This window comes from Pseudozyma hubeiensis, assembly GCF_000403515.1.
Source record: "Pseudozyma hubeiensis SY62 DNA, scaffold: PHS35, whole genome shotgun sequence".
Classification (NCBI taxonomy): Eukaryota; Fungi; Basidiomycota; class Ustilaginomycetes; order Ustilaginales; family Ustilaginaceae; genus Pseudozyma; species Pseudozyma hubeiensis.
Genome location: NW_012133817.1, coordinates 23,638 through 35,997, shown reverse-complemented (window position 1 = coordinate 35,997; position 12,360 = coordinate 23,638). Strand labels below are relative to the sequence as shown.

Sequence of the window (12,360 nt, the reverse complement as noted above, 5' to 3'; positions counted from 1 at the left end):
GCGCACAAACAGGCGATGCTTTTCCTTTGCGATGTAGCTGCATCGATTGTGACGAGGAAGGAAAAGTGAACGGAACGATGTCAGTGGATCCTTGTCTCTGAGATCTGACAGTTCGTGTTGGATGGGTACTTACGACAAGAACTCAGCCAGATGTTCCTTGAGCAAGCTGATAGAATCGCCATCCATACTAGTATGAACGATGATCATCGGCAAGTTGACGAACAACCTCAAAAGATGCTCTGCTCCATACACGTCGCTTGGTTCCATATCACCTCCCATACTACCATTTCCGCTTCTGGCATTTCCGACATCACCATCGCCCATTTTGGGACCGTTCTTTTTGCGATACTCTACGTACTGAGCTCGCTCGAAGCGATAGAGCAAATTTTGACCTAGGGATCTGTCAAAGTAGAGTTTGAGACCTTTGAGGACTTCGTCTACTACCTGTGGGGAGCGTTGTTTGGAATCGCGTTTGGAGGAGAGGTAGTGTTTGCGGTATTCGTCGAGGATGTCTTTTACGCAGGGTTTGCGCGGGAGTGGTACGAGAAGACCGTTCTTGGTGATGTTCTCCCAGTCATCGACGAGTTGCAACTTGAGTTCGTCCGGTAGGGAGATTTTCACCTCGGGACGTTTGAGAAATTCCTCCTCCGCTTCCACCGTTTCTCGCCCCCTCTTACGTGATGCTGTTTTACGGTCTTCTTCCGCGACTCGACTTCGTTTGGCTGATGTGGTGGAGGCGGAGGAGGTGGAAGTGGATGGTTTTTCGGTTGATGTCAAGGATCCCGATTTCGCCGCTTCTTGAAGTGTGGCTTTGCGAGCGAGGTTCTCATCGTTGTATTTGAGCAGGCGTGTTTCGGGTACCCATTCATCCCAGGTCTTCTTCCAGCCGTCGTAGTGGACGAGATAGTGCGGTCCTACTTGTCGAGTGACGTTGTCTTCGCCAGTCCATTTTTCGGCTTTGAGGATCTTGGCAGAGTAGATCAGCGGGCCGTGGAAGCAGAGCACTTTCTCGCTGTCGGTGTACAGCATTGTTACTGAGCGAAAAGGAGTTCGATGGGATTTTGCGCTGCGAATGTGCGGACCAGAGACGAGCAAAGCGAGGTATGCCAGAGTCCTTCGTCGTACGTCAAAAGGATGACGAGGAGGATGAGTTGGGCTGACGAGTGTCGACAGCAATCCTGCGATGGAGCGTGGATTGTGTGCGTGATCGCTCGAATGCGAGTATGATGCTGAATGCGCGCAATGAGGAAGAAGGCGGATTTGACCTTGTGTCGTCGTACAGACGGTCGGACGACGAGCAAGACCCGTTTTCGTGGGAAGAAAGTGGTGTTGCGCTCAGACGTTTCCCAAAATAAAGTGGTGCGTCGCGACAAGAGCGCGACCTGTCTGTTTGATCCAGATTTCCGTGCGATACGGTTTTCAACTCCCAAAAGAGCGAATGCCGGCCTAACATGATCGTCAAAATAGAGGACCTCGGATCCCTGTTTGCAGCAATACAGTCGGGTGGCGTGTGAAACGAACGTTGAACCCAGAGCCGTGGAGACGAGCTGGAAGATGCATATCCGAAGGGGAACCCTGTTCGTCATCAAACATCGTCTTCACTCGTCGTGTTTGTTCGGATAAGAGAGTTGGCCCGCATCTTTAGAAAGGGGAGCTATAGCGTCAAAGTCCAATGGGCGATCCAACCGTAGGCATCAACGATCTCGCTTGCACGGGGCGACGAGGGCCCGGACGTCGAGTCGCGCGCCAGGTGGGTGTTAGGCACGCTCAGGGAGGCTACTATGGTTACAACTAAGAAGCACGGTGCGCTTCGACGCTACAGACATCAGACCACACGGAGGTTGGCGTTGCAAGCGTGATAGCCGTGTCGGAAATCCAAAGGCGGGAGAGCGTTGATGGAGTAGTAGTACCCGGTGATGGTCTGTCCGCTCACACGAGGCTGACCTCTATGATTGGTCGGCAACGGTGTTGCAACGTGAGAGGCGGAGCCGGATCTCGACGTTTCTGTCAGCCACGCCCTGAAACCGAACCTCGCCTAACACGGGCGTTGGTGTGCGGGGATGTGGGAGCAGACGAGGTTGGCCCGATCCTATCAGAAATTGGCGTTCAGGTACGCCGCACGCTTTCCGGCAGTCAGACGACTCGTGACCTGGGAAAGGCCCGAGACAGACTCTGCGCGAGGAGGTCTGTCGGAGACTAGCTTCTCCTCAGCAACATATATACACGTGCATGCTTTCTTGGCAATGGCTTCGGTGTATGGCTTGGCAAAGAGATGGTGGGTTAATCGGCGGGGCGAATGATCTCGACGCTGAGCAGCAGCAGCCACCGAGAAAAGGCGGGTGAGGCGGCTCATCCGGTCCACACTTGGCTCTTGCACTTGTGGATTCCATTCGCGTTTCTCTTTGCGCAGTTTGGACTAGACAGTCGATCGCTTCGGGAATGACGCTTCCACTCGAGCTGACCTTGATACCTCTCGTTCAACAGGGCTCGCAATCCAGCGGCTAATGTATGACAAGGTGCAGCGGGTGGAACTCTAAAAAAAGTTTGATACCACACACGCATGCTAAGAAAAAGCCAAGCGAAGGCGAAGCTGTTCTATAACGTCACACATCCCACTCTCCAGAGCCAGGCCCATGCGAGGCGCAAATCATGAAAGGACACCAGCGAGGAACGGAGTGCGATCCGAAATCGCAGAGTTGGGTTGAGTTTGAATTTTCCACCAAAAAAAAAGGCCCCGCCTCCACGCACGACGTGGTGATGAAGCAAAAGCGCAGCTGCTGGGCGCAGTCGGCACGCGCTATTCACGCAGCAGGGAGGCCAATGGACGATCTACCGTCGCTCGTCGGCGTGAATGAGCGCAGCCGAGAGCCAGAGTGGGGAAATAACTTAGATCGGGAAAGGACACAACTTGTCAGAGAATGTGCATGAGCCTCCCCCAGCGCGTCATCCAGCCTCGTTGGCTGCTGCTGCGCCTGCTGCTGTTCGTTCCAGGTTTGCCGCTCGTGGTGCTGCTCTTGCATCCGCCTCTCCACTTGCGCCATCAGAACCATCAATCCTTTCGTATCAGCAGCACCGCGTCCTCACCTTTCACCACCATTCGCTGATTTCGGTCTCTCCTTTTCATCTGACCCGCTGTCCCGCACAGACAAGGTGGATCCCGATACCCATCCATTGATCGTCACAGCATCGTCACACCCGGACCACCTCCGCAACCATGACCAAGATCGCTAGTGTCGAGATTGACACGCCCGCCAACAAGGGCGAGACAAAGATCAGGCGCTCTTACCGGGCGCCTGATCGTATGCTCGAACGTCCCGCCGATGGCATCGAGACTATGGCCGATGTCTTCCTTACCGCCAAGAAGCGTAAGTACTTGACCCTTTGCTTCGAGCTGTGGCCTCGCTCTCGGGCTCGATCGAGCAAGCTAGATTGCTGATGCTCTTCTCATTCCACCCTTGTGTTTTCTCGTTCTCGATTGGCTCTCTTGGTCGCTGCAATCCCGCTTTCGTGCTCCTTCCTGCAGGCTTCCCCAACAAGCCCATCATGGGCTGGCGAGACGTGATCCGAATGCACGACGAGCAGAAGGAAGTTTCCAAGACCGTCGACGGCAAAGAGGTCAAGGAGACAAAGACCTGGCAGTACTACGAGCTCTCGGACTACAAGTACATCACCTACAACGAGTTTGAAGAGCGCATTCAACACGCCTCGAGCGGTCTCGTCAACCTCGGTCTCTCCAAGCAGACCCGCTTCAACATTTACGCCGCTACCGCCATCAACTGGCAAAATATGGCTCACGCCTGTTTCCGTCAGAGCATCCCCTTCTGCACCGCTTACGAGACTCTCGGCGAGGAAGGTCTTCAGCACTCGCTCAACGAGCCCGAGGTCGTTGGTGTCTTCACCAACGCAGAGCTGCTTCCCACCCTGGCCAACGTCATCGACAAGGCAGAGACCGTAAAGTACGTCATCTACGACGGCAAGCCCGACGACAAGCACCTCAGCAAGGTGCGCGACGCAGTATCCGCTCGCCAGGGCAAGGTCGTCACCATCGAAGAGCTCTGGGAGGAGGGCAAGGCCAACCCAGCCGAGGGTCACCTCCCGACTCGAGACGACGTCGCCTGCATCATGTACACGTCCGGTTCCACCGGCGCTCCCAAGGGTGTCATCCTCACCCACGGCAACCTCGTCGCTTCCATTGCAGCCGTAGAGGTCCACATCGGCGACCTCCTCAAGCCCGACGACACCTTCCTCGCCTACCTTCCGCTCGCCCACATTCTCGAATTCATCGTCGAGTGCGCTTTAATCTACGTCGGTGTCACCATGGGCTACGGAAAGGTCAAGACGCTCACCCAGCAGGCCGTTCGAAAGTGTGATGGAGACATCAAGGCCTTCAAGCCCAGTATCATGATCGGCGTTCCCGCCGTGTGGGAGCTCATTCGAAAGGGTATCGTGGCCAAGGTCAATGCCGGCGGTGCGGTCAAGAAGTCGGTCTTCAACGGTGCCTTGACCATCAAGAAGAACAAGATTCCTCTTCTCACCTCTGCAGTCGATTCGGTCGTCTTCAAGGCCGTCAGGGACCAGACCGGTGGACGCATGCGCCTTGCACTTTCGGGCGGTGCGGCTCTTTCCAAGGAGACGCAGGAGTTCCTCACCACCGCCCTCGTCACCATCTTGCAGGGTTACGGTCTCACCGAGTCGTGTGGTATGACTGCCATTCTTCATCCCGAATTCTACTCGTACGGTCCTTCGGGCGGTATCGTGCCTGCCATCGAGGCCAAGCTTCGCGACGTACCCGATGCCGGCTACTTTTCGACCAACAACCCTCCTCAGGGTGAGGTGCTCATTCGCGGTCCCTCCATCACCAAGGGCTACTTCAAGCGCGACGACGTCAACAAGGAGTCCTTCGAAGACGGCTGGTTCCTCACCGGTGACGTCGGGCAGTGGAACGCGGACGGTACGCTTCAGATCATCGACCGCAAGAAGAACCTCGTCAAGCTGTCTGGTGGTGAGTACATCGCCATCGAGCGCCTCGAGAGCACGTACAAGTCGTCGAACCTCGTCTCCAACATCTGCGTCCACGCCAGCAGCGATGCCAAGCAGCCCATGGGCATCATCTTCCCGCGCGAGGACAACCTCACCGCAGCGGTCAAGAAGGCCGGCATCAACGGCGGAGACCTCGAAGAGCTCTGCAAGAACAAGGAGGTCGCCAAGCTCGTCAGGGACGACGTCAACCAGGCAGGCAAGAAGGCAGGCTTCAAGAACCTCGAGATGCTCCAGACCGTGCTGCTCGTTCACGAGGAGCTGGCCATGACGGCAGCGCAGAAGCTGTCCAGGAAGGACATCATCAAGAAGTACGAGGACCAGATCAAGAAGATCTACATGTGAGCCCAGCGGGAGGACAAGGCAAAAGTGACGGCGTCAAGTTTGTCGAGTGTTCGAGCGTGGATGTTGCTGGCGTTTGTTGTGAAGCTTTTTCTTTTCTGAATCTTGTGACCACCCTGCTGAATGTGGACGGTGGAGATACCTCTTTTGTGTTTTCGTATTGCCTTTTATTCCTGCAACTCAAGCTGTGGTTCTTCCGATGTGCGAGTGCAGTGGTGTGTGAGGAGGCTGATTGATCAGGCTTTGTATAGGCGGCAGCGATGTTGGAACATGTCAGAACTGGGGATTGTTGATTCTTGTCATTGAAAACGATTGTTGACGGCGTACAGATCCGCAAACGTGATTTTCAGGCATTATCCTCGCTCTGGTCCTCATCTTCCTCGTCGTCATCATCGCTCTCCTCTACGCCCTCCTGCACCATCACCTTTTCGATGAGAACCTCTCTATCAGCGCCGATGTACGAGTCGCAAACGCACCAAATCTTCAACCCGTCGTACGTGCCCTTTGGCAGGTTCACCTCCAGCTGCAATTCGAGCTTCTGCCTGATCGTCACCTTTTTGATCGCCAACAAATTCCTCGTTCCAGGATCTCCGATCACCACCCACCACTGCACCAACTTCTTGTGCGGGTAAAAGTCCGTCTGGGCGATAAGACTTTCTTCATCCTCCGAATCGTTTTCCAACGTGATCTCGATCGAGATCGGTTCGCTGGCGATCCTTTCCTCTTCCGGCGTAGTGATGGTGTAGTTGAGCTCGATATACGGGAAGTTGTTGACGAAGCTCGCCACCTTCCCCAACGCCTTCTTATCCATCTTCAACAGTTCATCCCTCTCCTCCTCCTCCATCTCAGCCAATAAATCCGACAACTGATACACATCTTCCACGCCTTTCCTCCTACACCTCTCCACCACCTCCTCTCCAAACCCTGGCACTTGCTTCAACACCGACTCCTTGTCCCAACACCCCTGCACCACCATCTGACTCAACTCCATCGCCACGATCGCATTCAACCTCGCTCCACTACTCATAACATCCACGCACGCACTCAACAACCCCATCACCTTACCCACCACCACCCGCTGATCCATCTCCAAATCCACCGGCAAACTCAACCGTCCAAAATGCGCCTGCAGCAGCACAAACACCTTGTGGTACGGACTCAACAGATCCAGCCCCTCCAACTTGACCGGACACCTATCGTAGATCTTCTTCAACAACACATCCTCATGCTGTCGAATCGGAAGATCTTCGAACTCCGCCGCCGAGGAAACGATCTCCAAAACACCCCTCATCTTGACCCTGTCCTTCAACGACATGTTGAATACATCCACCGTCACGTAGCTCACGTTGTAGTAGCTCGCGATCATACCCAGATTCAGCGGCGAAACATCCATCTCGTCCTCGATGGCGATGCACTTGCTCGCCTCCAAATCCGCCAACGTGGTCTCGACGAGTTCCGACAGGAAGTCACCAATATGCTGCATGGTCTTCCCCTGACAGTTGTACGCCTGAGGGTTTTGGGACAGCCTTCGATAGAGCAAAGTCCAGGTGAGGATGTCGACGGCGGCTTGCTTGTCGTCGATGGTGCGAGAGACGATTTCGGCGTTGAAGAAGTCTTGCGCGTACGAGGTGAGTCGTGATTCGATGGGCAGGCCTTCAGCGAGGAACTTCTTGAAGTAGTCTTTGCGAGTCGCTTGGCAGAGAAGCACGAGTCGCGAGGTGCCGGACTCATTCGGCACGGTACATCGACCGACCATCTGTAGTACATCGGGCAGAGCGTAGTCGACGTAGCGGTGTTCACGACCTTCGTAGGTCTGAAGCGAAATGACGAGCACAAGATGCGCGCTTAGCGGAATGCTCCAGGCGGTCTCTTTGCTCGCGACGACCACGCGGATCGCATCTGCAGAAAACAGCCGTTCAACGATGCGACGGTCGTTGCGCGTGAGGCCTTCGTGGTAGTAGGCGATGCCGTTGGCCAGCAATTCTCGCAGATCGCGATCCTGAACCCTCTGCAAATGCGGTTCCAGATCTTCCATCTCGATGTTGAGGAAGCGTGACTCGCCATCGTCGCTATCGCCATCGCCTCTGTCGCTGTCGGCCAAAACGTAGGCGAGCAGATCGTCCGCCGTCAGCTTGGCTTGCTTTCTGCTCGGCACAAACGCGATCACCGGCTGATCCTCCGCATGCTCGATGATGGCCAAGTAGGCGGGCTTCGCCATCGCGATCATCATGCTGGGGAAGTGCGGGATGTTGAAAGTCTGGATATGCACCTCCATTGGAATCTGCCTGGCACCGGGAGCGAAGTTGAACACGCTGCCGCTGGGAGCGCCAAGCCAGTCTCCGAGATCGCGAGCGTTGGCGAGCGGCACACTGAGTGCAATCATACGCGTAGGATTCTGCATCTGTGCGGCCACAAAGCGAGCTCGGGAGGCGACGATCTCGTAGGTAGGTCCAACGCGGTGATCGCCGATCATGTGGATCTCGTCAAAGATGTAGAGCCCCACGTTCTGCACGTTCTTGCGCTGACGCCAACGACGCGACAACACATCCCAGTGCTCCGGTATGCATACGACGACATCGGCCAGCTCCAGCAAACGCAGATCCGCACTCGTCTCGCCAGTAAGCCCGACCACCTCCTTGCCATCCCCATACGAGCCGAACTTCGTCTTCCATTCCGCCACACGTGGAGCGACCATGGATTCGTACGGCACGATGCATACAGCACGGCCCGCATCTTCATCGTTCCAGAGACGCAGAAGTGCAAGCTCGGCGCACACCGTCTTGCCGCTGCCGGTGGGTGCACCTATGAAGACCGTGTTGTCGCTGCCGTAAAGCGCGTGGAACGTTTGGGTCTGCACCTTGTTGAAGTGCGAGAACGATTCAGAGTAGAGCTGCTCAGCAGCAGCATCGTTGAGTGCCGAGAGTGGCTGCGGCTGCAAGTCGAGCAACGGCGTGTGGGGAGGGAACTTTTCGGGGAGGATGAGGTTTTTGAACGAGATGGGCAGCCGCACTTCGCTGTGGAGCCATCGATCGCTGACGACGCTGATGAAATAGTTGGGCGGGATGGGTTCGGTCATGGGGATAGTGAAGGTGACCGTGTGCTCTTGCTCCGCATACTTGCGCATCAGCAAGAATTGGTCGTGGTAATGCAAGATCTCGGCATCCACGTCCTCGACCATGATCCAGAAAGACTGGGCACCGCCGTGCACTTTCTCGTCCCACTGGAAATCGGGTGTGATGGTGAGCTGTACGTGAAGGAGCGAGCGGGTGAGGGGTTGGAAAAAGGCCTGAAGCTCCAGACGCGGGAACTGGTGGACGAGTCGGTGAACGAGGCGTCCCGCTTTTGAAATTCCAATCAGCTCTCCAATTTCATTCGGCTCGAGGTCGCGCAGACGATTCCACGGGTACTCTTTGCGCTCTAGACGACGGATGAGATCGGCGGGCACGCCACGGAACTGACGCAGCGGCGTCATGGATCCCCACTGGCGCGACTCGACCATCTTGCAAAGGTCGAGCGCCATCCTGCTGAGTCGAGCATAGCCACGCTTGAGGCAGATCTCAAAGATGGCGCGCAGAATACGCCCGGCTGACTGCGTGACGTAGACCATGTCGGCAGCAAGCACGTATCCGTCGAGCTTGAGCTGCGAGATCCATGATTGCAAGAGCACGTTGACCTTGGCGATCGGGTCATCGGCGGATTCCTTGACCGGCACGGGCACGCGTTCGAGCAGCTTGGCCACTTCGAGCTTCTCGTCCTGTCGCACCACCTGGTGGCGAAACTCGTTGGAGAGCGCAAATATGCGGAACAGGTCGATGGGACCAAGCTGCGGCTTGATCTGCTGGTGATACGTCGCCATGCTGTCGTGTGTAATGTAGTAGTGCGACGCGATGCGGCCGAGCTCGTTGGATGTAAAGTTGCCGGTGCTTCGCTCGTACCGTAGCAAGCCGCACTTTTCCAGCAGGGCAGCGGCGGTATGGACAATGTCGGCACGCTTCTGCTCGAGGAAGGGGTCGTCGTCGGCATAGTCGGCCGTGACGCTGTAAAGTGTCGGCGAATGCAGCATGCGAACGTACAGGTACGTGTAGCCGAGCCAAGCCACTGCTTCGTCACGGTTGCGGATGGTACCGAGCACGATCTCGGCGTTGAGGTTGTCGGCAAGCTTGGAAACAAGCTGCGATTCGATGGGAAGCTGCTGATTGAGTAAGCTGAGATAGTACTGGAGCTCGGAGTGGTTGGTGATGATGATGCCCTCGCCGAAGGTGTCGAACTGCGGTCGACCGGCACGACCGAGCATCTGGAGCATGTCTTGCGGTGTGATCTCGCACCAGCGGCCCTTTTCTGGATTGTAGATCTGCGTGCCCTTGATGATGACGGTGTGCGCCGGGAGGTTGACACCCCAAGCGAGCGTGGCGGTGGAGACGAGCACCTGGAGGTGGCCATCAGCAAAAAGAGCTTCGACGAGCTCACGGTCTAGACGCGACATTCCGGCGTGGTGAATACCGAAACCGTACGGAATAACGTCCTTGAGATCGTTGTCGGTCACGTTGTCGAGCTCGGATCGCAGCACTTCCTGGCTGGCAGGCGAAGGTGGAAGGAAGCGGTTGAGGGTATCCTGCTCCATAGCTCGGTCACGAATGAATTTGGCCGTCTTGGCCGTCTCTTTGCGCGAGTGGACAAAGATGAGCACCTGGTTCTTGCCGGCTTGATCGAGGGTCTTTTCGTAGGTGACTTCGTTCATGACCAGCAGGCGTTTGATGGCCTTCTTTTCGGTGATGCCGACGTACTCTTGCTTGAGAGGGCACGGTCGATAGTTGCTTTCAAAGTAAAATAGGCCGGTCTTCGGGTTGACACGCAGAAAGGTGGCGACGTCTTGGTAGTTGGGCAACGTAGCCGACAGGCCGACGAGACGAATGGGGTCGCTCATCTGCTCCATGCGGCGGATGGTTCGCGAAATAATGGCTTCGAGCACGGGGCCACGGTCGTCGTGCAGCAAATGAATTTCGTCGACGATGAGGAGGCGGACGAGGTTGGTGTAGGACGTGTCGGTGCTCTTGCGGCTGATGACGTCCCATTTCTCCGGCGTGGTGACGATGATCTGCGTCTCTGCAATCTGCGCTTTGGTCAACTGACTGTCACCTGTGAGCTCGTTGACGATGATACCATAGGGTTGCAGACGATCGCGGAAGTTGGCTGCCTGCTCCGAGACGAGCGCCTTCATGGGGGCAACGTAGACAATCTTGAAAGCGTTGAGGTCGATCTCGCCAGATGCTTCATTACGCCACTTTCCGATCTCGTTAAGGATGGCAAGCATGGCAACGTTGGTCTTACCAGCGCCGGTTGGCGCACACAAGAGCATGGGTTCGTCGGAGCCAAATGCGACGGGGTAGCAGCGTGACTGGACAGGGTTGAGCGACGTAGCGCCAGGGAACGCGCCTTGGGCCCAATGTGGCAGACTGGCGATGGGTACGAGCTCACCCTCGGCCACGGTCCTTTTGATGGGAGCAGGGATGTGAATCTCTTCGTAACCCTTCTTGGTACGCTTGAAGCTGCCTTCTGGCAAGCGTACTTTTGCGTTTGTGTTGAGATGACCGCCCTGAGTGAACGCCATGGCCTCGAGGTCGACGCCGCGTCTTGGCTGAGCTGTAGATCCGGGGGCGATGGTGGCACGTGAAGTGAGGCGCTTTGCTTTGCGCTGAGCATCTTCAAGATCGATGGATGTGGTGCCATTGGCTGCCTTGGCGTCGGCTGAAACGCCATTTGTCTTGGCAGTGTCGCCTTGGGATGCCTTGAGGATCCAGCCGACGCCCTTTTCGCGCATGGCGACCTGCACGTTGACCTTCTCATCGTCGTCTGCACGGGCTAGACGAGTGCACCAGACGATGACATCCCTATTCTTTGTGAAGAGCTGGACGAGCTCGAACTTGTCGTAGTCGAAGAGCTCCATGAGGCTGTTCTCGCAATCGCGGACGTCGGACTCGGCAGAGAGAATGTCAAAGGCGCTGTCGGCCTTTTCGCTAGCCTCGTGTGCGTCGGGGTAATGCTGCGAGATGTGACGCTGGATCCAGAATGCGTCAATGTCGCGTGGACTGACATGATTTGGATCCCGTTGTGTCGAGGCGCCATTTGCAGCCGAGGCGCTGGAGCCGATCATGAGTGCGTCTTGATCATCGGCGTCAACGTCGACGTCCGTGCCTCCATCTGAACCTTCCCTCTTGACGTCTGTTTGGCGTGCACTGGCGTCGTCATCGTCGGAAGCATCCGAGTCGTCGCTTCCATCTCGCACGACGTAATTGACGTTGTCCTGATCGCTTTCCTCCTCTTCGTCATCGAACATGACGGCCACGCCGGTCTGCTCATCGATCTCGCCCGCCTTGGCGTCGACACGATCTATCTCATCGTAGTCTGTGACCTTTTTGCTGAGATTGGTAAGTTGGCCGAAGGTTTCCGTGGTGAGTGGACCAAGGATATCTTCGATTTCCTTCTTCTTCTCCAGGTCTCTGAGATCGTCGTCCTTGAGAATCTCGAGGGTGGTGTCTGCAGCCGAACGCACGACGTCTTGAGCTTGATCGCCGAGTGCTGTGTGAACGATACCGAGGATGAGCTCGTAGACGTCCCTTGTCTCTGCAGTCTTAGGGTGGTAGCGAAGACCCTCGAGTTCTGCAGTGGCCTGGAGAATGTCGCTGTAAGTGTTTTGATTGGCGAACGACGTCGAAGCAGCTTGACGCTTTGCTTGCGGCTGAGTGAGCTGGTCGTCGGTCTGCGCCTTTTTGCGCTTCTTGTCGATATTCTTTACGCCCTCCGACTTGACTGCTGTGCCCATGTCGCGAACATTGATGCGACCGGCGAGCGACTCTGCTTCGCCTGATGGCTCGTCGGGCCGACGATGTGAGCGGTCGGCATTGATGACGAGGGACGAGAGCGCCGAGTACTGGTAGCCCGAGAGGTCTGGCTTCTTGGGAGGCATTGTGACGGCCACTGCGA

General features: G+C 56.2%; 3 protein-coding genes across 3 annotated transcripts; 1 reads left to right on the top strand and 2 right to left on the bottom strand.

Annotated features, from left to right (window-relative positions):
• Window positions 1-129: 129 nt before the first annotated feature.
• Window positions 130-1,029, bottom strand: PHSY_003386 (chromo domain-containing protein required for cell polarity; the record flags this gene model as incomplete). Its single annotated transcript, XM_012334006.1, has 1 exon — window positions 130-1,029. One exon carries the CDS (start codon window positions 1,027-1,029, stop codon window positions 130-132), a length of 900 nt encoding a protein of 299 aa, XP_012189396.1.
• Window positions 1,030-3,214: 2,185 nt separating this feature from the next.
• PHSY_003385 (potential long chain fatty acyl-CoA synthetase) lies at window positions 3,215-5,382 on the top strand (the record flags this gene model as incomplete). The annotated part of the gene is made up of 2 exons (XM_012334005.1): window positions 3,215-3,365; window positions 3,524-5,382. 2 exons carry the CDS (start codon window positions 3,215-3,217, stop codon window positions 5,380-5,382), a joined length of 2,010 nt encoding a protein of 669 aa, XP_012189395.1.
• A 343-nt stretch (window positions 5,383-5,725) lies between these two features.
• Window positions 5,726-12,343, bottom strand: PHSY_003384 (hypothetical protein; the record flags this gene model as incomplete). Its single annotated transcript, XM_012334004.1, has 1 exon — window positions 5,726-12,343. The coding sequence occupies one exon, from the start codon at window positions 12,341-12,343 to the stop codon at window positions 5,726-5,728; it is 6,618 nt and encodes a 2,205-aa protein (XP_012189394.1).
• Window positions 12,344-12,360: the final 17 nt, after the last annotated feature.